Source organism: Sceloporus occidentalis, unplaced genomic scaffold (genome assembly GCF_023333645.1).
Source record: "Sceloporus occidentalis isolate IW3139 unplaced genomic scaffold, rSceOcc1.0.p SCAF_7, whole genome shotgun sequence".
NCBI classification, from domain to species: domain Eukaryota; kingdom Metazoa; phylum Chordata; class Lepidosauria; order Squamata; family Phrynosomatidae; genus Sceloporus; species Sceloporus occidentalis.
The window spans coordinates 54,426,683-54,454,654 of NW_028316987.1; the positions used below are offsets into that span (position 1 = coordinate 54,426,683).

The following is a 27,972-nucleotide window of genomic DNA, read 5'->3' on the forward strand; positions in this document are numbered from 1 at the left end:
ACTTTGGAGGTATGGTATTTCAATGATACATGAATCCTAAGAGTCTGGAAGCTGCACCAAAGCTGCACTCCAATTCTTAGGACTGGAGCGTCGCTTTGGTGCAGCTTTTGGACTCTTAGGACGTATGCATCATTGAAATACCATACCTCCAAAGTGACTCGAAGCAGCTTTATTTTGGCTTGTCTGTAACAGGCCTTTATTAAAGGAGTAGTGGGTAAAGAACATGTGAAAGATAAAGAGTAAATAAATGTGTAAAAAAAAAAGTTTATCTTAATTGGTTGAGACATGTGCAGAAGCATGAATGGGTAAATTAAGCAAAATATCAATGGTTATCGATAACAGGGATTTCCAGTGGTTTATATCTTAAAGTCAGTCTCCCTTTCTAAGGCAGATTTTTTTAAAAAAAATAATCTGATAACATTATAACACCAACATTCTATAACCTCTTTCTGAGTAAATCAGAAAAAGGGTTGTATTAGCTGACTTACAAGAGTCATGTAGAATTCTCCAGCACACCTGTGGATATTATTTTAGAGCCAAATCTTGAAAACAATTACTCACACTTTATTTTTGATGGACTCAGTTGTAACAAATATTCTGTTTCCAATGCTTAAGATTGTGAAATTGGCTCTAAAAATGTATTTGGATTAAAATTTGTAAGACCATTTAAAAATTGGCTTTTCTCAATGCTCCTTTGTTTTACTATTTCTAGATCACACTGAATGGATGTTAAACTTTTTGTTTGTTTTTACCAGAGGAATTTGGAAAGTTAGTTATTTTTTCCCCTTTTGTCTCTCCCCCCCCCCCCCAATTTATTTTAATTGTTTATTTATAGACTGTATACTTGATCAAACAAGTATAGTAAAATGTAGATTCTGGTACTAATCTTTCAAGACTTTCATAATGAGAACAGCATAAGCTCTTTCCTTACCCATTCATAGCCCTCATATACAAAGCTAATGCCAATCTTCAGCCGCAAAAATGCTCCTTAGTGAGGCAGCTACAGTATGCAAGAGAGTGCAGAGAATCTTTTGTGCCCTATGGGAATCTCTTCATTCATACCTTATTCGTGCCCAGAATAAACTGGATGAGGTGCATATGACTGAGGTCCAAAATACACTGCAGAAATAATCCAGTTTGGGACCACTTTAACTGCCCTGGTTCATTGCTAGGGAATCCTGGGAATCATAATTTATTGTGTCACCAGAGCTCTCTGACAGAGAAGGCTAAATATCTCACAAAAGTACAGTTCCAAGAATTCCCTAGCATTGAACCAAGGCAGTTAAAGCGGTTTCAAGCTGGATTATTTCTGCAGTGTGTTTTGCACCTGAGTCTTCCAAAGTAAACTCAGGGCAGCTCAGAGAATTCCATACAATATAAAAATATGCACTTAAAAATATGAGCATATTCCTGTTTATGTGAAAAGCATAGATTGTTCCTGACAAATTGTAACAGAAAAAAAATGTTAAGTGAGACAGAAATGACATGAAAAGAATATGGATAAGGTCTACACCACAAAAAAAGAAGAGCAGTTCAATATGTTTCAGCAAACTTGTTATTCAAAACTAACTGTGTGCCCATGTAAAAATGCAACAACTAGGTCAGGTAAGCCTTGCAAAAATATTTTGAACCTTGTTAGAGACTACTGGGGAGCTTCTTCCAAAATTCATCCAAGGCCTGAGACAGATGGGCCAAAAAGTGTGGCTTCCGGCTGATTCAAGGGTGGGGCATGCAGACAACGCACACCCCAAAGTGCCAGAAGCCGCTCTGAGGCTGCCAACAGAAAAAGCAGGGGAAGTCTGCTCTTTGCCAGCAGCCCATTCAGGACCCTGGCAGCAGCCCGCTTTCAGAGTGGGTCATCCAGTTGCTGCGGTCCTGCACCAGTCAGGGGCTGCTCCAAGCCACCAATCTGCTTCACTCCCCAGATGACCTTTCCTTTATCAGCTTCTGCTTTTTCTTAATTTTTTATTTTGGTAAGAAAACTTAAAGATTTGCGCTTTTTTTTTAAGCCTACAGGGGTTAGCTGGTGAGGCAAGCTTATGTGCTTTCCCCCTTTCCTTCTGTTTTACTATTCAGACATGCTCTGTACGGAGTTCTGGAATTAGCTGCTGTTTATCTTGTCTGTCATAGGCAGGCACACATGGCTACAATAGGACTGGCTAGAGCAGATTCCCCCTTTTTCCCAGCTCAAACTATATTGCATTATTTACTTCAGACACACTACTGCAACCCTACACTGAAAGTTTGTTTAAATAGCCTTTGTAAAAAAGATTTTCACTTTGTTATCTGAATTGTGCATGTGTACACAGACCAAGTGGTGCTTCAATAAAATGCATTTACCAGCATTATAGTGCTCCTGTAAAGGTTTCTAGGTTGAAATGCCTCCTCCAGTACAACTCATTCCATTTGTAGATTTTTTTTCCTGTGGAGGAAAAACAACTTCAATAATTATTTAAAACTAGACTAAAAACTTTGTCTGAAAAATTAAACGTGTGGATGTACATACCAACTACTGTAAAAACATTCAATATGTTAAATATTAATTGAGGAAATAGCTGTTAACCATTTAAATACATTTAAAATATAACTAACCCAGTGTTCATTTTTAAGAAGGTTTATGATGAAATATTTCAGTTAGTCTGAGAGGTACTACTAAAGTTTGGAGATGGACACTGAAATAAACTATAAATTACTGTTAAACTAGTATAAGTTCTGTAGTATCAAACCGTGATTGGTATTATAATGAGATTATTTAGCCATTCAAAACATATAGAGGGACTCTTAGAATCAGGGGATCCCCACTGAGAACACTAGATTGACTTTGCCCCCCCTCCCCTTCTTTCTGCCCTTTAGGCAAAACACTTTTAGTTAGGCCAGGATTTGACTCTAAGATGGACTGCTGTTGAAGCTTTATAAATTCCATAAATAAATATAACATATGTAATCAGGCATCGGGATTGTAGTATTTACAGAGGTCACCGACATTACAGCAAGTTGTAGAGAAATCAGATGTCATGGTGGTTGTTCAATGAGAACAAGAACTGAGCTTTATGAGCTTTAAAAATCACTTACATTCACAGCATGTGATAAAATATGTACAATAAAATATTATATGCTAGATTACCTTTCTCTGGCACTTAATATTGGAGAATCATAAAGGAGATGAATCCCACTGGAGCACATGAATTCCATTGGAGCCCATAAAACTGACTTATCTCAAGACCACCCTCCTCCATGATGATAGCAAAAGGGGATTATCTTTGAAATGCCCAAAGTGAAGTAAAGTTGGCTCTCCATATCCACAGATTCTGCATCTACAGACTCAACCACCCACTGCTTAAAATCTAAAAAACCTTGATTTTGTCATTTTATATATTGGATACCATTTTACTATGCCCATTGCATATAATGAGACTTGAGCAAACATATGTTTTAGTGTCCCCGGGAGTCCTGGAAGCAACCCCCAGCAGATACCAAGACCCCACTGTAGAACAATGCATAACATGGCATTGGGACATAATAATGGTGAGAGTGCCAATAACTAATTAAAAGTATTATTGGTCATTCAGAAAGTAAAATAATTAATTCAGATGACATTACTTTTCTCTTGATTTCCAGAAAGTGCATAGCTATAAACATTCCAACTTTCATTCTAACATTAGAGTAAAAATAGGGGGGAAATGTCAAAGAAGGGAAGTTCTTTTTTAAAAAGAGCCTTCCTTGATGATAATAATAATAATAATTATTATTATTATTATTATCATCAAGGAAGGCTCTATTATTATTATTATTATTATTATTATTATTATTATTTATATCCCACCTCTTCCATTTTGGGGATTGAGGCAGGTAACAACAGAGTTTATGCAATACAAAAAGTGATAAAACAACAGAACCCCACCACCCCCTAACCCACCCTCCCTAAAATATAGAAATTATAACAATGAAATCGTATACATAACAATAACATCAAAAGGTGATGATCATTAGACAAGTGACAGCTAATACAGGAGCATAATATGGACAGATTCCTTCATTCAGGAAAGGCCTGCCAAAAGAGGATCATTTTTATCGCCTTCTTAAAAACCTCAAGGGAGAATTTACAGACATAAGCTAAAGGTTGAGAACTAGACTTCTGTTTGATTGCCATCCATTTTCCTAACACATCTTACACATTTGTAAGCAAAGGGATCCTTCCTCCCACAGACCGTATTCTATCGTAACTTAAGAAGGCTCTTGGGAACTGCATTTCAGCATTGGATAGGGCTAAGGACCAGGCAGAATTAATAGCGGAGTGAGACAGGCCAAATTGGGCACAACCAGCTATCATTCTAGCCAGTTTAACCGAGCATACAAAACTCAGCTAAATTCCCAATGCAATAGTGTCCTGGAAAGCTACTATTATTATTATCATTGGTTTCATTCATATCTTTCCCTTTTCCCAAAAATTGGGACTTGAGGTGGCTTTACAATTTAAAACAAATACAATGTAACTAAAATCCAAAATTAAAATAGAATCAAACTATTCACAATATTAAAGCAATTTAAAACATACACCTGAAAAGATTATTGTGTATTAGACAGCCTGGATCTATAACCAGCTCTGTGAACTGTGCTCAGAAACACACAGACAGCCAGTGTAGCTGTTGTAACAGGATAGTTGTATAGTCCCTATACCCTGCCCTCCAGTAACACTGTCACTGCAGGTTTTTATATCAGCTAAAGTTTCTGAACACTCTTGAAAGGCATATCTATGTAGAGTGTATTATAGTAATCCAAAAGGGGTCTGACTAAGATATGTACCACCATAGCCAGATCAGAAAAGTCCAGATAAAATTCCATACATCAGCTTCCTTGTCTACAAAGTACTCCCCAGTTTGATTCAACAGCTTTTCAACCTGCAAATTACACCTCAGCAGCTTTCTAGTTAAAAAGCACACTTCACTTTCATGCACACTTAAGAGTGGAATATTTAACTGCACTTAAATTTATTTCAGGTAGAATAGAGAGGCAGCAATCTTGCATACTCCTCACAGGAGTACACTCCTGCAAACAGAACTTGTATCTCCATAATCCATTTTAGAAGAATTTGCAAGTGTCTTTAATCAAGTGCTAGAGATTGGGGTTTTTTAAAATATATTTTATTTTATATCCCACTTTTCGACATGGAACCCAAGGAACCTTACATTTTAAAAAACATACTTTTAATTAAAGATTTTAACTACATTTAAAAAAAATAATGTCAAGAAAGAGAACGAAAAAGAAAGAATGGAAAGAACAAACAGAAAAGAGAAAGAAGGAAATTAAAAACAAAGAATCAAGGGAACAAATATTTACAATGATTGCTGGCTTTCTTTGCCATGGTTATTTTTTAGTACCATATCTAGTCCTATTCTCTAGTTACCATCCCAAAAAAATTCTATATAAAATTCTACCACTTAATCAAATCAATTAATTATCAAACCCTATAGATAATATACTATTTTCATTTTTATGCAAAAAGTCAACTAGAAGTTCCCAACCTTTTAAAAACATCAGCAACAGTTTTCCCTAATAAGATCAGATGCTTAGCCATCTCTGCTAGACAATTTTCAAGCATCCATGGCTTGAAAATATTCCAAAAAGTATACATTCCAAATGATTTTCCATCTTGATTTCCATTTTATATAAGGGATTCCATTTTACTATGCCATTGTATTTAACGGGACTCGAGCATGCACAGATTTATTATGCACAGGGGTCCTGGAACCAAAACCCCAGCAGATAACAAGAGCCCACTGTATATTATTTTGCATCCCGATACATTATCTCCAATTATTCATTGAATAAATAAATAAACAAATAAATAAACAAACAAATAAATAAATAAATAAATAAAAGATATTAGCAATTTGACTTGTGAACTCTGTGCCTTTCTCAGAAGTCCTGACCATTTGTTGGAAAATAGCACAATTCCAATCCCCTAAAAATAACTATGGCGGGTTACATACCGCCATTTGGGACGTCCCCAGGACATCCCAGTTTAAAAAAGGGGCGTCTCTTCTAGACGCCCCTACTCCTGTTATGGACTCTGTCCGTAACAAAGGGCGGCGGCCGTTCCACACGGCCGCCGCCATCTTGACGTAGTGGACGCTGTGCGTCTGCACATTGCGCTGCGCTTATGACGTCGCAAGGGCACCATTGGCGCCTCACGGCGTCATAACTGCGACGCGAGAAGAAGCTCCATTTTGGAGCTTCTTTTTTGCTCCGCGCGGGAGTCGTGCGGTTTGGCTGCTGCGGCTCCCTCACGGAGCAAACAGCAGCGCCGGCAGACCGCCACAAAGCAGCAGTCAGTAACGGACCAATGTCTCATAAAATGGCCAAGTTATTGAATCCAGAAAGTGTCTCTCAGTTTCCATTAAATAGTTTTCTTCAATTTATGTAAGAAAGCTGTTTAGTGTAGCTTGTTTCAATCTTCAGAAGGGGCAAAAATGGTGTCCTTGTTCCTCTTTGTTGCGCTCATGATTGCACACTACTGATGTCGTTATGATCTACAGGAAAGGAGCTTCTGGGTATATGTGGGTTAACCCCCCTGAGCTCCCTTTGATCCAGAGAACATTAACTGCTAGTCCAAATTTCATTTGGACAACAAAACTGCACTAAGCATCCTCTAAGCATAGGCTGTCATGCTCTGTTTTAATTCCTTGTGAACAGAGCCTGCATTTTGAAAAATCCAAATCTTCCCATTTTTTAATCATATATACTATACTTGATCATAAAAGATATCATTTTTTCTGTTTCTTGCTGACCTGTGTCACTTCATGATGAAACAATTATTTGTTCCACTCCCTACCTGGTGCCAGACTTGTGTGCCACCCATTCTGTCCAACCCGAACATGAAAATAATGTACAGAAAGGTGTCAATTAAACCTGCATTGTAGAGTCCTGCAGAGGATGAGGACTGGGTCTAATAACCAAAGAGATGGTCCCATGTCCTATGCTGTTTAGTGCTTTTAATGTTAAAACCAACACATCACCTCCTAGAGTGCTATTGGCAACCAGTTTAAGTCTTTTAATGCCAGGTAAAAAACCTCAATACTGTATATCCATTGGCAGTTTGGCTGCTGCATTTTGTATTCAATGACGTTCCAAGATGTTTGCATGGCAGTAGTTGCATACAATGTAACTAAGGCATAAATGACTGTCCAAATCAGTCAAATAAAGAAAGGTTGTAATTGGGACACTATGCGGAATTGTACAGAAACACAGCCCTCACTGCTGCTGCCATCTGGAAATCCACACAAAGTCAAAAAGAACTTGGTTGCTCAAGTCAGCAGAAAGAGTATTTAATCATAAAAATGTAAAAACTACATTTCTGAGTATCTGCCTTTCTCTTTCAAATAACTGCTATAAACGGAAAATGACTTAATTTATCAGTTTCTCTTTGTTCTAACCTTACAACATACAATTTGAATTCATGAAGTTTCCTTTCTTCTGCCTTGAAGACGAGATAGAAATAGACTGCTTCCTTGGTGTTAAGTGACAAGGACCAATAGTGCTAGATGGTATTAGCATATTGATGACATCTCACTCTAATGCTCCAAATCATCTCCTCCAGTGCCATATAGATGTTAAATAATGTGCAGGACACAATATACTAAAGGCCATGAAGTCAAGCAGGGACATCAAACACCACTTGATCAGAATACAATAGAGAGCCTCAGTGCCTGGTCCACCTGGGCAGTCCAGAAGGATGTCATGGCTGATCACATCAAAAGCCATCAAAAGAATTAATAGGGTCATGCTCCACACATTCATTTTCTATTGTAGGTCATGTATTAAGGCAACCAAAACACTCTGTGTGTCATATCATGGCTGAAAGACCAGTTGAATTGGAGTCAGGAAACATATGGTACAAGAGTTAAGGCAGATGTTTTAGCTTACAGTTTCCATACTTTTGGTACATGCGAGTTTTTAAATGGCTTAATTTTTCTCTCATTCTGCTGCTTTATTTTAAAAAAATATGGATTGGGGATTGCAAATGATGGCATATGCCATGTCCCTACTACAGCCCAGATGTGTTGGCCATTTCTGATTAGCCAGTCTGAATTTAAGGTTTGTATCTTAATTCATTCCTCAACACTACCACTTTTGTCATGATGTACTGAACCTTTTGGAAATATAATTACTCACTCATCATCTAGGTATCTTTTTTCCTCTGAAAGGACTTTGTTGTGTAAATAAGTTGAAAGGGTTATTTAATCATAAAAAGGTAAAAGCTACGTTTCTGGTAGTCTGCATTTATCTTTAAAATAATTGCTATAAATGGGAAAAGACTCTCCTATCTTAATTTATCAGCTTCTCTTCATTGTGATCTTACAACATACAATCTGAATTCATGAAGGCTTACTTCTTCAGCCTTGAAGATGAGATAGAAGTAGGAGAAAGTATTATATAAAGGTGTGCTTGTCTTCATCTAATGACTGGGAAAAATATCACTGTTGTTGTCCCCCCCCCTCTCAAAAAAAATTAAATAGAAGAAAGCAATTTTCATAAAGACAGGCTACAAGCCGCTATATTCTCTAGGGACAGGAATTTCTAGACACCATAAACCACTCCAAAAAAAATTTCTGAAAGGTTTAATATTATCAGTATTTTTTCACGCTGAGGAACGCTTAACATCTGGCAGTCTTCTTTTTTTGCTTCTGTTTCAGGTATTGATGAAAGAACCGCTCCCTCTATGCTTGCTTAGTCTTTACAATACAAGCGGTAGCTCCTGTTTTGTTCTCTTAGGAAAAATAGGATTCTTTTGCAGTTGCTTCTCTTTCACAGTCAGAGTCACCCTCCCTCATGAAAAAGATCAAAAGATTTTGTGCTTGCCAAATCTGGCAAACAGAAACTACAGTTTGCTCTCCGGGGTGGATGGCAGCTCACTACTTATTCAAATATAACTGAAAATAAATCATACTGAATACGGGAATTACTTAACATAAAAAGTGGTATCTGGTAACTTATAGAAAAATATTGCATGTTTAAATACAAGAAAGACTTGGTCTCTATGCAAGCATCTGTCAAACCATTTTTTTTTTAAGTTCCATGCATGGCTAAGTATGCCAAAAACATACCAGTTACTGTCTGTGGATTTTAATGACTCTAAGAACTAGAAATAGTTTTAATACAGATAAACCTGTTGAACCTGTGGGCAACTAACAGGTTCAACATCTTTTACTGGGAATAGCCTAAATAGAAAGATGTGTCTTTAGAATACATAGAAAATACTTCACAAAAGATACTTCATGTATAGCAGAGAGAAGAGTGTTCTAGAAGGCTAGGGCACTAGCACGAAATGTCCACTATGATGCAGTTGCCACCGAAAGAGTAATCTCCTGGGATGTTTGGAAATGATTTTCCACTTGTGAGAAAGGGATCCATAATGCTGTGCTTGCACCTCTATGGTGTTTTTCTATTAACTTGCAAAGCCAATATATAAGAATTTTCCCCCTGCTGTGCTAGCCAACGTATTTTCAGGTCAGCAACTCATTAAGCAGCATCAGACATGGGATTTTGAGGAAGCAGTAGCAGTGTGTTAATCCATGCCAGTAGGCTTCCAAATCTCAAGGTCGGGTTATTGAATATGAAGGCCCTATTACTATTAGAATATGAAGAAATAATGATTACTACATAAAAATTTTAACATTATTTCCTTCTTGAAAAATAATGTATCATTTTGGAACCTGTAATGCACTGGTTCCACAGTACAAACTTTTAGAATTCACAGATAACCTTTCCTTTTACAGTTGCCTTCCAATGGAAATTTAGCATTTTCACAATACTTAGGAAATAATTTTAACACTAGTGTATTAAAGGTAAGACTTAGATGTTATAGCTGGATAGAAGCTGCAAAATCTTAATCTTACTTTTGGATTTGACAGATACTTTACCAGAAGTAATTTCTGCCACTACACTAACTTTGTGTTCTCTTTCATCTAAAGTTTCTTATGCTTTGAAAAGCATTAATTTTTTCCCCTCTGGATTATGGATCAAGTGACATAAAGGTTTCATTGAGAAGGAGTGTACAAAACCCTGTGAATTAGGCAGGACATATTTCTCAGTAAGCTTTCTTAGATTGCTCAGTCAGCTATTAAATTGTATGTCCTGTACAGCCCTTCCTTGGGAGTGATTTTCAATTAACAGGACTTGCTTCTGAGTTAATGTATAGGATTGCACTGTGAAATATACCTTATATATTCAAGTAGAAGTCGACCTCATGTATAAGTTGAGGTCAGGTTTGGGGCAAAATTATGGCTTTTGCCAAGACCCGTGGATAGGTTGATGGTAAAATTTGGAGGCTCCTTCAGTGTGTGTATTTGTGTGTATGGCAAGAAAGATTCTCATTGAGGCTTTTTGCTTCATCGTTTCAGCTTTTTGTTTCAGCCAGGGCGGGACAGGGACTCTTAAACAACAATAACAGTCAATCACCCAGGACTCTTTCTGCTTGACTCCAGAAAGAAATAAACTCTTCTATGCACTGCATGGGGAAATTTGAAAGAGCTGCTATCACATTACTGTAGTGATTAGTAAATGAGTCAACCTGGGGTTTGGGGATCAATTGTTGGGCATACATTTTTAGACCTATAGACGAGTATATACTGTAAAGCTTTTGTAATTTGCTCATTATAGTGTTTGAATGTTCATCCCTGTATCTATTAGATTATTAACACTTTCATTGATTTAAAATGTGCTTTCAAGCCAATTTCTCTACAGTAGTAACAGTTATTACTTTGTGGTAAGATGCTGTTAATACAGTAGGCTTGCTTCAAAGTAAGCATTCATAGGATTGTATTGTAAGTGGCTGTTCTGTAGAATATATAAAATACTTCGGTCCTAACACATCTATAATGTATAATGCCTACATTTACCAACAGCAGAAACACACCTCTTTTAAAACTGATTGATTTTGTTCACACAGTGTTGCTTCCCTTGGGTTGCTGTTTTATAAAATGTAATACTGCAAATGTCATCTATCAATGTTTTAGCCCTAATTATTGAATGAAATCCATTCACTAAAATAATCTTTAAAAATAAAATCAGTAATGCATCATTTCCACAACAGAAAGAAATAAGAAAGTATAGAAATTTGGTTTCAGTTAGAATGATGAAGAAAATGCATCAAATGTTGTTTCACAAAACCCATTTAAGGAAAATGAACTACATTCAGCAGTATTATTTATTTTAACAATGTATAAAGGATCCTTATCATAACTGCCTTGTAGTGTGTTACATTTGATTTGATTGGTTCTATATAATGAGTAGTCCATCTATTATACTTGGCAGAAAAAAACTCTTGACTGATCCTATTGTATTACATTCATTATGCTAAACTTCAAGGAGAAAGGGGGGAAAACAGGTATCTGAACATGAACAAGAAAAACAAAAGGAATGGAAAAGAAACAGGGAGAACAGATAAAGAATGAGTAGGATAAGTGAGTGCTTTACAAATGAAAGCAGATGTATAAAATTACAAGCTGTCGGATCAGCAACGGAAATGAAGATGATAAAGTGGCTCCTTACACAGATTATAATTATTCATTTTGCCCAGCCCTGCATCTTTTCCTCATAAACCTCTTTGGGGAGAGATGGGAAGGTACTGAAGGAGATGAAGTTGACTTACATGAAAGGGGGAAAAATCAGTCTAGTAAGTCTCTAAGGCTATAAAACAGTCAATATATTTGGGATTTCATTTAATCACAGTGATTTTTGCCTGTACTCCAAGAACATTTCTCACCAAGGTTTTTAATAAATGAAACTGATATTTCTTAAACAGAAGTTCCCAGAACAGTAAAGTTGTTGTAAAATGTATTCACAATTAGTACCTATGTAGATGTTGTTTGCATGGTGAACGGTAGAAAAATAATTAATACATATTGCTCTACCAGCTCCAGCAATTAGATTGACTAACCATACTATAAGAACTTATTTAGTTTACATCGTTCTGCCTGAAAAGGTGTGCTTAAATTCATTTATACCTGGGTTCACATCCAACATGCCCTCAAATGAACTATCTAGTGTAAGGTTAGAGAATACAATAGCAATCAAACACAGAGTATTACAATAGGTAATAAAATGTGAGAGCAAACAGCACATAAGGCTCCTTTTGTAAAGTGGCTCAAAGTACAGTACAACTAATTCTGGATCTAAACCTGCATTTCCAGAACAGTACAAACTGAAGTACAGCTTTAACTTTAATGTTAAATTTTTACTTTCATGCTAAAATGTGTGAGAAGACCATCAATTATATTTCCTTTTCCCCCCCCCAGTGATATCAAGTAATTATCAGACCTGCTTGGGACTTCTGATGCATTACCCACCTATTGGAGATGTCCATTCATTGATCTTAAGAGCTCTTTTCCTTAGAGATCCAAAGGTAAGTCATACTAATGCGAAAGTTTGCCAAGTGCCAAACATGAAAATCTCTGAAATAGTTGAAATTCCCAAATGTTCTTAAAACCTTAGATATTATATTTCTGATTAATGGGGAAAGATACCAGTGGCAGAAAGTGACATGCAAGCATCCAATATACCAGTTTCTACAGTTCTAAGATGATAGATGCTAACATTCAAACTTGTATAGAATTTTGTTCTCTAATCCCAGTTTCAGGTGATAAAGCAATGCAGGTTAGTTACATAGAGCATTTCCAGGTGTTAATGAAAACCGTACAATTAATTGACTTAATCTATGATAGCACATAGATTGAAATGACAGTATTTCTTGAAGGAGATGGAAAATTGAAAAGTGCAAAACTAGTGTTAACTATCCACCATGGATTTCTGTAGGTCCTTTTTTAAATGCTGTACATCACAGAGCTTGGAGAAGTTGTATCTTTGGACTGGCATGGTTGCCAGTCATTCTGTATTAGAGGTTCTGAGAGTTGAATTCCAAAAAAGTAATTTTTTCAAGCTCTTCAGAGAGACTTTTCATTCTGTCTAGTATCCTGTCGGTTAGTCCCAACTAGAATAACACCATTGAATCGATTGTTGAATGATGAGTCAACACATAGGTAAATTCTATTGATTCAGTTGGTCTACTCTTGTCATGACTGATATTAGGATTTTAGCCACAGTTTGTTCAGTATTAACTAAAGACATTTTCAGTGTGTCCTGTAATAAAATCTTTAATTTTACATAAATAGCAAGCAAGAAATTCCTTTCAGTGCAAGTAGTGTTTAGAGATAATAAGATAGATCAGGTTTATATATGCACAAAATTGTTTTCTGAAAAATCAGTAAATCTTTAGATAATGCTAATGAATTTTCATATAGTTGTAATTATTAAACCTGAACAAATATTTTGTGGAATAAACTGAGGAATCTATACAGGGAACAGTCCATGCATATTTATTTAAAAGTAGGACTTCGCTGAACATTGTGAGTATACTGTCAGTTAAATATGCTTAAGAATACAGATCTGTTGGTTTATTTTCAGGTGTCTTTTCAAATCATTACATTTACAAAACAATTTAACTTTAGATTGCATGTATCCCTTGTGACATCTTTACAACTTGGGCAGAGTTTCCTCTAAGGAAACATATTCATTCCATAAAAAAGTCTGCAGTGCAATTCCAGAGAAGGTGCCAGCCACAGATGCTGACAAAACATCAGGAATAAACTCTTCTAGAACGTGGCTACATAGCCCAAAAAAACCACAAAAAACTCTGCAGTGCAATCTTTGATCCATCCAGCCCAGCAGTACAAACTATTATAGGTCTTATTTCAAACTGGAAATTTAATTCTATACAATAGAGTTATTTTACAGAAGTATCCATTTTACCACCATCACTGCCACTCCTCATCTTTTTCCTCTGAATAGCTGTAACTAATCTCCGTCTTTTCTCCTTTCCCCACAAAATGGGCAAACATAATAAAGTCATGCCTTCCAATTCACTGGAATCATATACATCCCCCCCCCCCCAAAAAACCAGGCTTATTTCAAAATATCCTTTCTTCCCTCATAGATTGTATATATGTCATACTAAATGGAAGACTAATTTCTTTAAAGATAGAATTATAAATTATTTTGCCCTGAAAACTGCCTTGATGCCTGAGAAAGAAACTCTGACCTCTTATCCTGATTTTCTCGAATGTAAAGCAGGAAATAAGTGAAATAAATAAATCTTGAGCCCTAAAAATAAAATAAAAAATCTCAGATTCTGCAAAATTTAAAACACCAGGTTTTGAGTTATGCCTCCAGCATTATCAGCTTTATGCATAATATAATTCTCAAAGTATTTGCATGCAGTTTTTGAGTGATTTATGTAGAACAAGTGGAAAATGCCTAAATTGATCATTCTAAATATATTGCCTTACTTAATAGTTTTTACTAAAGTTCTTTAGCTTAGTTTGACTTTCTTTTTGATCTTCTAAAGTAGGTTGTAATAAATACATAATTTTCATTTATAACATTCCCAAGGTGTGCCACTAAAACACCAACTGGGAGAACAATATCAATAATGCTAATCTCTGTGAGTTCAATGTAGACTTTTGGAATAGACTCATCTAAATCAATGGCATCTGCGTTACTTGTGACTAATGTGAGTGTCATTCACTTCAATGAGTCTGTTCCAAGTCTGACGAAGTTTGGATACAGCCGCAGTACCTTTTATATGAAATGGTATATTATGAAGGGTACCCTCCCCAAAAAAAATTCATTTGCTAAATGCAAATATATTCCCCAAATCTACATACTTTATGCAATTTAGATATATTTCTTTAAAATGAAAGTATACTTCTGAATATTACAGTGATATGAAAATGACGGTATATTGAATGCATATGTGTGTTTTGTAAGAAATTGTGTTTTTCTTCTCAAAGCACCTAGAGTAGGTGTTTGCTGTATTTTTACTATCCTGCCATTCTTTTTTGTGTATGTGTATCCCCACCAATGAGAAGTGCCGTTAATTTTCAAAGCAGACGCTTTCAGATGGAAAATAGATACATAGGGATAGCAATCGAAAAAATATAAAGCGATTAAAAAACAGTTCTAACTAGAGCTGTTCAAATAAAGAAAAATTAAAAACTCAATTAGAAACAAAAGTCATAGAAAATGTGAACATATTGTGTTCCTTAAATAACCAGATGTTCTTTTCTTCCTGAAGGCAGTCAAGCCTAGGAATAAAAGGTTTTAAACTATTGTTTTAAGTTAACTGTGAATTTTGCGAATCTGTTTTACCCTATAGCAAATAAAATTCTAATACAACAACATAAGCAAAGTAATTTTCATCTTTGGGTGTTCTTATTTGTATACGGCTGTACTAACCTTATCACTATGACTTATTATGAAGCTTAACTGTTATAAGGGACATTACCATTTTGGATGGTGTACAAAGAACTTTTGTTTAAGTGTTTACACTATTTGTCCCAAGTATTTCTGCTGAAAGAAAAACAAAAACTATTTAACTGATATCCTGGCAGAGATTGGTAGAGTAGCTGAATTGATCTCAAAATAAGGCAATTTCAACATTATATTATATTATCATAGGGTAATTTTATACTATACTGTTTTAATCTAATGTGATTCTAACATTTTGTAAATAGTATCTTCTTTTATCGGTCTATGACCATAAATAAAAATATCCTATCCTATCATAAAAGTATAGACGTTTCCATACCTAGATTGCTGTATTCTAACCTCATGAGGGCCTTGGAAAAGATTCTCAGATGAATGGGAACTAGGACCTAAAAAGGTTTGTCGGTCCTCCACTTGGCACCAGGATTTTTCAGAGATGTCCCTCAGTGGGTTTTCATGGCTGAGCAGGTATTTGAACAGTGGTCTCCTGTCATCTTAGTCCAACACTCAAACCACTATACCACATCGGCTTCCCAATCTCTTTGTGCCCCACCAAAATTTACTAAGTTAGCATTCTCTAATACCATGCAGAAGTATGTAACCTGGACCAATGCTTGGCATGTATTCACAGAAACACATCTATGTTTAGCATCTGCTCATATTTCGTATTTGAATTTGCGTCTGGTGAGGGCAACCCATAGAGATTCCCCTTTTGAATCATCCAAACTTCCTTTCCACCTTAAATTTTAAAGGATTTGAAACTGAGCAGTCCTATTTTCTGTCAAGTGATATTAAGAGGGTAAGATCAGTTTAAGATATTGGTAGTGTTTCATTTCTGTTAACTCCATTTGCCTTGATGGTTGGAGATTGGTAGGAGTTGTAGTTCAGTGCTAGAGGTGTCATGTCAGGGAAAACTACTGTAAAGGATGGGACCACATGGTGATAGTTTTCCATTACTGTTGCATAAACCGATATTAAAGTATAGGCTGTAATGTGTGCAGCCATTCATTCTGATACACTTAATACTTAGTATACAAATGGTTTCCCTATCATGTTTAGGTACAAATTTACTAACACATCCACTGTTTCCTATGGAATTATCTCCAAAAAGAGTATTAAAGGGAAGAGTAAATGCTGTGCTGTATACTTATAAAAGCTCCATTGAATGTTTTAGTCAAAGCCATGATTTCTTATATTTAGCTAGTTGCAACAAAATGCTTAATGTATACGTGCAAAGATAAATGTGACAGAAATGGTAAAAGTACAACAGTTGGTAGCTACACCTTTAGACCATCATCTCAGTGAAGTGAGTTGATTTTATGAATCTCCAAAGTTGTAGTTTTGCTTTTTACGTTACTGTTTTTTGTTTAGGTCTTTTAAACTTTTGTTTAAAAGTTTCTATATTTTCTTGAAACCTGCTGTTCCCATGTTCTTGTTTTAGTGACTGCCATAGAAGAGGAGACTTCATTCTGTTTGATTGAAGAAACTGACATCAGTTGTCACATTTCAGTAGCTAGAGTGCAACCAATTAAAAGTTGCTATCTTTCAATATTTAGCATATATACTCATCTATAAGTCTAAAAATTTATGCTCAGAAATTGACCCCAAAATCCCAGGTTGACTTATTTATGGGTCAGTATAGCAATGTGATAGAAGCGCTTTCAGATTTCCCCCTGCAATGGGAAGATAGTTTCTTTTTCTCTTGAGCTAAGCAAAAAGAGTCCTGAGTGATTAATTGCTTTTAAACAAACAGAGTGAAGGATAAAACAAAAGCTGAAACTATGAAGCAAAAAGCGTCAGTTAGAGTCTCTTTTGCCCCACACACAAATACACACACAGAAGGAGCCATGTTTTACCTTCGACTTATCTACGGGTCATGGCAAAATCCATAATTTTGGCCCCAAAAACTTCCCTTGCCTTATACATGAGGTTGCCTTATAGTCAAGTATATATGCTAAACAATAATCTTTTTAGCTAACTCAGATATGGATTTTTCAATTTCCCACACAAAATCATTGTTAATAACATAATGTTTATCAGTAATGTAATATGTATCAGTTGCCCAAAATCAGAATTAAAAGTACTTCCCAACAATTGATCTATTGATTCAGCTGAATTATTTTATTGTAGTGTACAGGTTACAGCTTTGGTAAAGAGCTGTTAAGTGTATTGCCAGTCATAAGAATGGGCAAGTGCCATAGAAATATTGAAAACAGCATAAATCCAGTTGTTATTCCCAACCAAAACAGACAAATTTAATCAATGAAACTCATATAAATGTTGATTTATTAAATTCCCATTGATTCATCAGGTCTTCTATGTTTGACATGAAAAGCTGGATTTAGACCAGGGACTTTTCCATAGTGGCTCCGTACCTTTGGAACTAATTTTTTTCAAACTATGCTGTAGTATAAATGTCATAACCAGATTTTAAACTGCTGCAGTTTTTAGTTTTTAAAATGAGATGGTTATATTTATGCATTAAAGTTATTTTATAATGTCAAGTACCTTTTGCAAGCAGTTTTGAGAAAACTATGAAAGATGGCATATGAATACTTTAAATGAAAAAAATATGGGGGAGAAATCTTAATCATTATTTATTGGCATTCTTTTATTTCACCATGTTTTTATTTTACCATTTATGAATTGGAGGAGGGGAGTGCCAAGGCCACTGCCTGCTCGCATGAGCAGAGGGGCAGAGGGTAAGGTAGGGGCCTAGAGGGATAGACATGTGGGTATGAGGGGAGGTGGCAAATGAGGGTGCCTGCGTGACTAATGTTTAGCAGACGCACTAAACTGACAGTGATCTTGACTGCTGAGCATCCCACCAAGTTGCCCCAGACTTTCTCCCAGGTAAGCATTCCCAGCTGTAAGGGCTATTTTTCTAAAAGGGCAGAGCCCTTTCTGTGAGCAGAACCACAGGAAAAGGAATTTCTGCCAGTAGTGAAGCAAGAAGAAAAAAGAAAGAAATTTAAAGTTCCCTCCATTAAATAACCTGGAGTAAAGAGAGAGAAAGATGGGGTGAAAGGGGGAAAGGAGATTAAATGGTGGAGGCATCCACGGAGAGTGCAAGGTAAATGCTTTACCCATCCATTCTGTGATCAAGATAGGATAGATGTACCCAAAAACCAGCTTTTTCTGGAAAATGTAGAGTAAAATGTAAGCTTTTAAAAATGTGTAAAAGAAGCAGTTTTACCAACAAAACGTGTACACTCTGTATTCCTAAAAAAGCAGAATCGAAGTGGGTGTGGATTTTTTGATAGTGTAAACAAGGTTTCAAGCTCAACATGTCCAAGACAGACCTTCTTGTCTTTCCTTCTAAGTCCACCCTTCCACACTCCTTTTCTGTCTCTGTGGACAACATTTCTATTCAACCAGTCCAGCAAGCCCGCAGTCTTGGTTTTATCTTTGATTCTTCTCTGTCGTGTATCCCTCAGATCCAGACCACAGCCAAGGCTTGTAGATTCCTTTTGTACAATATTGCCAAAATCCGACCATTTCTCTCCACCTCGACTGCCAAGATCCTGGTCCATGCCTTAGTGATCTCATGACTTGATTACTGTAACATCCTTCTGGCAGGGCTTCCTCTTTCTCACCTCCGTCCTTTAATCTCTGCCCAGCATTCAGCTGCACGCATTATCACTTCCACCCACCGCTCTGACCATATCTCTCCTGTGTTGGCATCCCTTCACAGGCTCCCCCTCCCTTTCTGCATTTAGTATAAGCTCCTGCTGTCGACATTTAAAGCCCTCCATGGACTGGCCCCTCCTTATTTATCAGACCTCCTTTCTCCTCACCTTCCTACTAGGGCCCTCCATTCTGATAGTCAAGGTCTGCTGTCCCAGGCCAGGATTTCCTCTGTCCTATCTCGGATTCGCCCCTTTTCACTCACTGCCCCTCACTCCTGGAACCTTCTTCCCCCGCGAACAAGAGCCATCACTTCTTTAACCAGCTTCAAAACGGAGTTGAAGACCGTCCTGTTCAGAGAAGCGTTCCCAGGCCTTGTATAATTGTCGCCTGCCTCCCTGGATAAAGATTAACCATCCATTATGAAGCCAAGCCCTCCCTCCAGTCCATCTGCCTTGTTCCAGGCCTTGGAGGTAGAGAGGAACTGCTGGACCTCATCCCCTTCCCCACCACTACTCCCTTCTCCTTTTGTGTGGTGTCTTTTTAGATTTTAAGCCTGAGGGCAGGGAACTGTCTAATTAAAAAGATTGTATGTACAGCGTTGTGTAAATTTACAGTGCTTTATAAATGAAGGTTAATAGTAATAATAATATAATAATAATAATAATAATAATAATAATAATAATAATAATTTAGGGTTGTAAGTGTTGTCTCTGGCACATTCAACTTGATAAAAAGTGTAGTTTCTTTAAAACTGATGTCCTGATTGCTATAAAAAAAAAATCTACCAGCAGTTTAGCTGATGAGTGAAAATGGAAAAAGCCAAAGGTTACACCTGAGGGACTGAGTTAGCAAGAGCATAAAAGCTTCACTGCTGTATAGCTACGAACAACAGTAAAACCCTGCTTTGACTTTGGAGTTTATCAGACAAGGAAAATTGGAAGTATAATCCAATGGCAATCTGAACGCAATCATGGGGTTTAGCGTTATTGCATGATAACCCATTACACGCAAATTCGGGCAATGGGAAGTCAGTCTGAACGCAATCATGTGGTTTCATGTTATTGCGTGATAGACTGCCACACACAAATTCGGAGTGAATGAGGATTGCAGCTATTTAACCTTGGTGATCCACTATTATTTAACTCCTCTAAATCCACTGTATCACTAGAGCGATGGAGCAAGAGGTTTTGCTCTACAAATCTCTTGCCACACGGCTGGAAATTAAAGTGGTGATTTCTCCTCCTATATAAACAGTTCATGTGATGTATAACAGAATGAATGGAAATGGATGGATGTCATGCATCATAAATCCCTCTGAGCTGGCAATGTTTCCAAGGGACTGTTGTTACATTTGTCACCCACAGTGTCTTTCCTCTTACATGAAACTGAGAATAGGTCCCATGCAATATTCATCATCATTTAATTACTGTTCTCATGTGGGAACGTAGTTTTTCTGAAATGTCAGAGATCACTTTGCTTGGACATAGCTGCTATTCATTAAGCCTAGCCACACACAAGATACCATGGCCTCCTTTAGTGGTAATTTTTGTCTCAAAGTTTTGTTTTTAAAGTTGTAAACCAATCTTGAATATGTTTACAATTGTTTATAATCTTGAAGTCAGAATTAAATGTCAAAGTATTCTTAAATTACTGTTAGCAAAAAGTATTCACCAGAATTCTTTTGGTGTCTTACATCTTCATAAGTGGATCTACATCCACAGGAATTACAGTTGCACAGTTGTGTAATGTTTGTATCCGCTGCAGTTATGTTATTATGCAGCAGAGCTGACAAAATGCCCGGTGCACATCAATGCCCAATATCCTTCGGTGTGCAATGTATATTGGTTTGCAATGCACACCAACACACACCAAACACCAGTGTGCTTCATGCACTTACATGCATTGCACACCAGTGTGCATCAGGCATTCATGCCAGTGTCCCATTATGCATCTTTGCAATTCAGTAAAGGGTTTTCTTAGTTCTAGCTCTTGTTTTTTAAAATCCTTCCCTTCAACATTTTGTATAACAGCCCTTAAAGAAGCATGAGTCTAGATAAATTGTTATAAAATTATGTTTAGCTGGATGTAACGATGTAAATCTTTCACTTGCCACCTTTGGAGAGAAAATAGGGTAACTATGTAAGTATTCTGTAACAGATAGATTCCTTTTAATTCAAGGAATTAAATGGATGAAGAGAAGGTTATATACACCATCTAGTGGCCATACCTGGTAATCTGAAACTCAGTAATAATTAATCCTATATCTAGCACACTGAGATATTAAATTTATTTAGGACAGTGTGCAAAGCAAGGATTTGTATTCCTTATTCTGAATGTTGATATAAAAATTGGCCTATAATTGTTTTAATCTAACTGAAATTTTCAATGAATGACACTTTGTTCTTCATGTTTTCAAGATTTTAAAAAATATGATAATTCTCTTGTTTCTAGAGAAATCCAAGGCCTGTGACTTACCAGTTTCAGCAAAATCTAGATTACTACAAAGCACGTGGAGCAGACTTGATGAATAAAACTCGGTAACTAATTTTCATATTCCTAATATTTTCACTAGCACTTGCCAAACATTATTCATAGTTTTTGAAAAATGAAATAGGTTAGCAGAGGGCGCAGCGAGGGGCCGGAGCTTCCCGGGTGGACTCGCAGGACGCAGGCGTTGCTGCCAGAGGAAACAGCAGAGCAGCAGCAGGAACTGGAGGAGGCAGCCTTGGGAATGGCAGAGGCTTTGGCTGGCTCCCTCGGCTTCCTTGCCCAGAGGGAGAAGAAGGGGCCACAAAAGCAGGGACAGACTCCAGGGACAGCCACCACCACCACCATCATCCCCACCACCACCAGCATTGCCACTGCCGCCTCCATCATCCCCACCCGGTTCTGGCCAAGGAGCCCAGCCGTCTGCGCCTCTGGCCCAACCCAGAATGCGCCGGCAGAGGGAGGCACCGTGCAGGAGGAGGAAGGGAAAACCGCAGCCACAGGCATGCTGCAGGGATCCCCGCCTTCGCCATCACGGCCTCCACAGCCAGAGTCACTCAAGGGACGCAGCTCCAAAAGAAGATTCTCTGCTTGAAGCTGCCCTGATCAACAATGTCTCTGAAGTGGACAGATTGTTGAAGGAAGGAGTCAGCGTCAATGCCCGGCACAGGCTCGGCTGGACAGCACTGATGGTAGCAGCCATAAACCAAAACACCACGGCAGTGACGCTCCTCCTTGCGGCCGGAGCTGACCCCAACCTGGGAGACGAATTCACCAGGTCTACGAAACCGCCAAAGAGAAGGGCCTCCATTGCCGCCAGAGGAAGCGAAATGGCTGGTATGACAAGGAGCATCCCCTGGTCTTCCTCTTCTTGGGATCGTCAGGAATAGGTAAAACAGAGCTGGCCAATCGGACAGCCAAGTATCTGCACAAAGACGTAAAGAAGGGGTTCATCAGGCTGGACATGTCCGAGTTTCAGGAGAGGCACGAGGTTGCCAAGTTTATTGGCTCCCCTCCGGGGTACGTTGGTCACGAGCAGGGCAGCCAACTGACCAAGAAGCTCAAGCAGTGCCCAAATGCAGTGGTCCTCTTCGATGAAGTGGACAAGGCCCACCCAGATGTCCTCACCATCATGTTGCAGCTCTTACAACAGGCCTTCATGCTTATGATGGCAGCACTGCATGGCAACAACGATGACCGTGATGGATCACGCCACTATCATGGAAGAGCCACTGGAGGGGAGCAGCACACATCCAGCTGATATTGCTGGCTTAATTAATAACAACTGAATTAAAAAAAGTGCTTTGCCATCTTAATCATGACTTCCAACGTGGCCAGCGACGAGATTGCGCAGCATGCCTTGCAGCTGCAGCAGGAGGCCATGGAAATGAGCCGCAAGGGGATTGTCAAAAAACTGGATGCCGTCCAGATGACAGACAAGATAACCATCTCCACGCAGTTCAAGGAGAAAGTCATCCACCTGATCCTGAAGGCTCACTTCCGGAGGGACGAGTTCCTCGGGAGAATCAATGAAATTGTCTACTTCCTCCCTTTCTGCCACTCGGAGCTCATCCAGCTGGTCAACAAAGAGCTGAGCTTCTGGGCAAAGAAAGCCAAGGCCAGGCACAACATCACTTTGGTCTGGGACCAGGAGGTCATGGATGTTCTGGCCGACGGCTACAACCTGCACTACGGAGCCAGGTCCATCAAGCCCGAGGTGGAGCGCCGGGTGGTGAACCAACTGACCGCTGCCTACGAACAAGAGCTCCTTCTGCGTGGCTGCACCTTGCGGATCACGGTGGACGACATCCAAGCCCCACTGGCACCCGAAGAGATGTCCTTCCCCTTATAGACATTGTTGCAGTGATGGCAGCCATGGGTCACCTGCCCCTCCCAGTGGTCCGGAAGAGGGCTGAGGGTCAGCCCATGGCAGAATTTCAGAATGTGTAATAAAATAATTTATTATAATAAAAAAGAAAAAAATAAAATAAAATAGGATATAGGTCTGTTTCACTGCAGAATTGCATAGGATTACTATCATAAACAAGTTTGTTAAACTTAGATAATGAATTATACTGGTGAGTATCAGAGAATTTAGTTGTTAGGAATATAGGAAGAGTCCTGCCTAGAATCAGACAAATAGTCAAACTAGTCTGTATCTCATTTTCCACAGTGGCTATCCAAGAAACTATGAGAAGCCCACAAGCAGGATGGATAGTCTACTCATATTGTTATTCCCATCAGTTAGCATTCAGTATCTACCAATGGCACTACCTTTCCACAGTGGTGGCATTGCACGCTTCTGAAGAAAGCTTATAGGATGAAAATCAGCTTAATGTCTTACTAAGCTTATTAAGAAAATCGAGCCTGAATTGTCTCTAGAAGCCAAGTTGACTTAACTGAGACTGTCATACTGTGTCCATATCATGAGAAGACGTGGCTCACTAGAAAAGACAATAATGCTAGGAAAGGTAGAAGGCAATAGGAAAAGAGGACGGCCGCATTACAGATGGATAGACTTAATCAAAGAAACCACAGCTCTGAGCCTACAAAACCTGAGCATAGCTGTTGATGACAAGGTGACTTAGAGGTATCTCATTCATAGAGTCACCATAAGTCAAAGTTGATGGTACTTAACAACAAATGCTGTCAGTAATATACTGCTGCTGAGGCTTCAGGTTCTGTATCTCTAACATGATAAATATGATTAAGTCTCACAGTTTTTCTTTTTATCAAATACCTTCTGAATGCTTTTGGCCATTTTTGCAATGTCATATATTCTAGTAATAGCAGCAGTGTGTGTTATTTGTCTGTTTTACAGAGTCAGTGCCAAAGTTGCTCCACTGAACATAAATAAAGTCTCCAGTAGCTTATTGAGTTTTGGCCGAAAGCTGATTTCCCCAGCCATGACTTCAGGTGCTGCTACTGGGCCACTTGTAGGTAGCAGTGGCAGCTTTTCTTCTGTTGCAGTGCCCATTAGGAACACAGTAGAGCTCCCACAGCAGCAGCAGCAGCAGCAGCAGCAAAGAATGATGAAATCAGAAAGTGTTCCAGTTCAGCTAAGTAAAGGTAAATATACGAGATTACTAACTTCTAAAATGGAACCCTGCAATCAGTCAATCAATTAATCAATAAGAATGCCTTTCAGCTGAACCTTTGAGTGGTTATGATTCTAAACCATAGAATCATAAGAGTTGGAAGAGACCGCAAGGGCCATCCATTCCAACCCCCTGCCATGCAGGAAATCGAAATCAAAGCATCCCCGACAGATGGCCATCCAGCATCTGTTTAAAGACCTCCAAGGAGGGAGATTCCATTACACTCCGAGGGAGTGTGTTCCATGTCTCAGCTTCTGGCCCTGTTCACCCAAACTTTTCTTGATTTTTCCTTTCTCTGTCTATCTTCATGTTTACTTTTCCACATTACTCCCTCTTTTGATCTACTTTACCTGGTCCTATTGCACTCTTCCTTTTCCAGAGCTGATGCATTATCATTTGGACTACAAATTCCAGAATCCCCAGGTACTTGGGATGTAGTATTTGTAACCCAAAGGTCTATTTTCTTTGCCCCACTACTGTCTCTTTAAACTTCTGCTTACTGCTTTCTTATGGCCATGCTTCAGTACTTTTTCCTCTAGGTCTATCTGCCAGCTCTGCTCCTCTACAGTCACAGCAAATCTGCCCTTGTAGCAATAAAGGAAGCTGAGTAGTCATTGCCAGACATTTAATCATCAATACCATCACCAATTTCTCTGTATGAGCACTTGAGGCATCACAGTTATCTAAATAATATTGCAAAGGAATATTTTAAAAATATTTATGTATTGTATTTGTCCTTTTATTGATACCTGTGGGGGTCGGAAAGTATTGCAACTCTATTCAGTGTAAATTATTGACTATTTTTAACCTGCTGTGAGTATAAATTAGTATATTTTAAATGTTCATAATGAACAGAATTAGTCATGGGTAAGATACTAACCCAAAATTATTTTCTGACATTAATCGAAGAAGTAGTCATGGCAGTTTCAAGTTTCACTGATGATTTATAAATTTGTTTTCTTCAAAGCTTGTGCTAATAAGATTAAATTCTGTATTAACTGAATTAACCAATCACTGTGTAACCAGCATTCTTTCTAAGAGCATTATCCCTTATTCCAAGGGAGTAGTTCCCTCTCTCAAAGAGAGGACCGTGATAAATTCAACCTAGACAACCTAGTCACTATTTAACAATGACATTGTAGATATTAAGGAACAGATTACTGCTTCTTCATTGGCACTCCAGTGCCTAATGAGAGGGCACCTCACCCTATGCAGAGAACTGGTACCAAGGAAGAACTTAGCTGAGATACTGCACTCAAACTGTACTCAGCTTATCAGGGGAACGGAGAGGAGGGGGAAATTCTTGCCTTTCCAGGAGGCTTAGGCAAAAGCAAACTGCTTCAACCTATATTAAAATGTTTTTTAGTATGCTAAAACACCAAGAAACTAGGGTTTTTTTAATCACAACAGAATTAGGTTTTACACTGCATCCTGTATTATGGAGACAAATTCTTATGAACTGCAGCAGAAAGAGTAATAATGTTTTTGCAGTTTGAATTCAGTTTGCAGCAACTGAAGTAAACTGAGGACAAGAGGAAAAGTGAGAGGAGGAATAAGAAATTGGGACGATTTAAAAGCAGCTGAAAATGGGGGTTAATCATAGGATTGTTTGGAATAATTGGAGAGCACGGAATATCTGGCTAACAATAGAGAATTAGTCCTCCAAATAGGGGAGACTCTAATAAAAGAGAATCTAGACAAACAGAATCAACAGGAATACCAACAAGAATCTGAACATGTGTTGTCCAGAACAATGTATGATAATCAAGATTTCAAGAGGAAATATAAACTTAATAGCTACGCTATGCAATATAACAATTTGTAGCAGGGCCAACAGTAGATGATAGATCAACACTAATAATGCATCTGTTCAGAGTTTTGAGGAATATTGTTAGTACATAATTTAATTATTAATAATGTCCACTCTTCTTACATTTGAAATTTTGTGTAATATTCTTAATTTTTGGTGTGAAAACACAACTGAAAAAACAGTAGTAGTGCAGGCTGGTCTCAAAGCAATAATCTGCTCAACATAAAGTTGAAATTGCTCTGTACTGTTATGAAAAGGCAATTCAGTCAAGCATTTAGATACTAAAGAATGTATTTTCTTACCAAGCACTCAGTTGAAGAATAGTCTAAGAATCTCAGTTTTTTGTGTACTTTAAAGGTGTGACCCCAAATGAAATAAGATTGTTTTCCTTAAATGCTTTATAGGAAGTACCTCTGGTACACTCTTTTATGTTGTTGGTGTTGCATGCCCTCAAGTCATTTCCGGCATATGGCAACCCTAAACCAAACCTATTATGGGGTTTTCTTGGCAAGATTTGTTCGGAGGAGGTTTGCCATTGCTTTTCTCCTGAGGCTGAGAGCATGTTACTAACCCAAGGTTTTACTATTTTACAGTGTTCATAAAACATATTTCTTGTGTTTCTTGTTTTCAGGAATCTACAAAATGATTTTTAAAAATTCAAAGAGACAAACAAACACTCTGTAGAATTATAGAAAATACAAGCTAAGAAAGTAGTAACTTGGAATGATAAGACAGCTATTATGGAGATGTATTAAGAAAATCAAACCAAGTGTCAAATATTGAATTTTCAACAGAACACCATCTTTTTCAATTCTTAGTTGTACAAAAGTTGAAAGACATTATTTCTGATACTGTAAAGGCTTTTTTAACTTTGTTTACTAGGAGATGTAGTTACAGGCAGTGATGCTCAAGTCTCGGTTCCTGTCCAGAATCTAAGTGCCCTCCAAGGGACAGTTGCTACAGCAACTCATGGTATGTTAACATTGTTACTGGAGATTCTAGATTTACACTGGTCAGTGTCATCTGTGATGTTGTCATTTTCAGTGTGCACCGTTCATCATATTTCCACTAAGTGGCACTGTTGTTTAGAAAAAGGAAGCTTCCTTTATTTCATTACAGTATGGGATATGTTCAGTATGGTTCTTACATTTCTGGTGGTAGCTTCATTCTCTACTAAAACGTCATTTTATTTCATAATTTTTATCCTACTCAGTTTCATGTAGGCGCCTCTTTTAGCATACCAGTCAGGCCCACTGAAACAATCTGATTTAGAACTTCTGTGTGTGATTTATTCTTAACCCAGAAAACATATTTATTTATTTTTATTTTTTATTTTTTATTAGGAGTCTGTATTTAAAACTGGACATTTAGTTTCCTTTAGCAAAAATAAAACTATATTCTATTTATCATTCTTTCACCAATTTATTCTGTATCTACCTTTCCTCTGCTGATCAGTTTTTCATTTCCTCAGCTGGACTTCTTTGCTGCTGTTGCTGTTGTCATTTAATTCACTTCAGTTTTGTTCTTGTCAAAAGCCGCCTCTGCTATTACTTTGAAAAGTGCTACCTTACCCATTTTTCATACATTGCTTGGACCCTAAATAGAAGTGTCCAAGGCTATCATGAC

General features: G+C 37.8%; 1 protein-coding gene and 1 pseudogene across 7 annotated transcripts in view; both read left to right on the top strand.

Moving 5' to 3' along the window:
• Positions 1-27,972, top strand: part of TBC1D5 (TBC1 domain family member 5) — a 329,050-nt gene that overhangs the window by 265,690 nt on the left and 35,388 nt on the right. For 6 of the 7 annotated variants that reach the window (XM_089532982.1, XM_089532977.1, XM_089532978.1 and 3 more), the window contains 4 exons: positions 12,297-12,403; positions 21,403-21,488; positions 24,260-24,507; positions 27,229-27,318. In XM_089532982.1, coding sequence (XP_089389108.1) covers positions 12,297-12,403; positions 21,403-21,488; positions 24,260-24,507; positions 27,229-27,318 — 531 coding nt within the window. The remainder of the gene's footprint in view (positions 1-12,296; positions 12,404-21,402; positions 21,489-24,259; positions 24,508-27,228; positions 27,319-27,972) is intronic. The other variant, XM_089532983.1, reaches the window with a different exon arrangement.
• On the top strand, positions 21,649-23,462 carry LOC149309748 (mitochondrial disaggregase pseudogene; annotated as a pseudogene).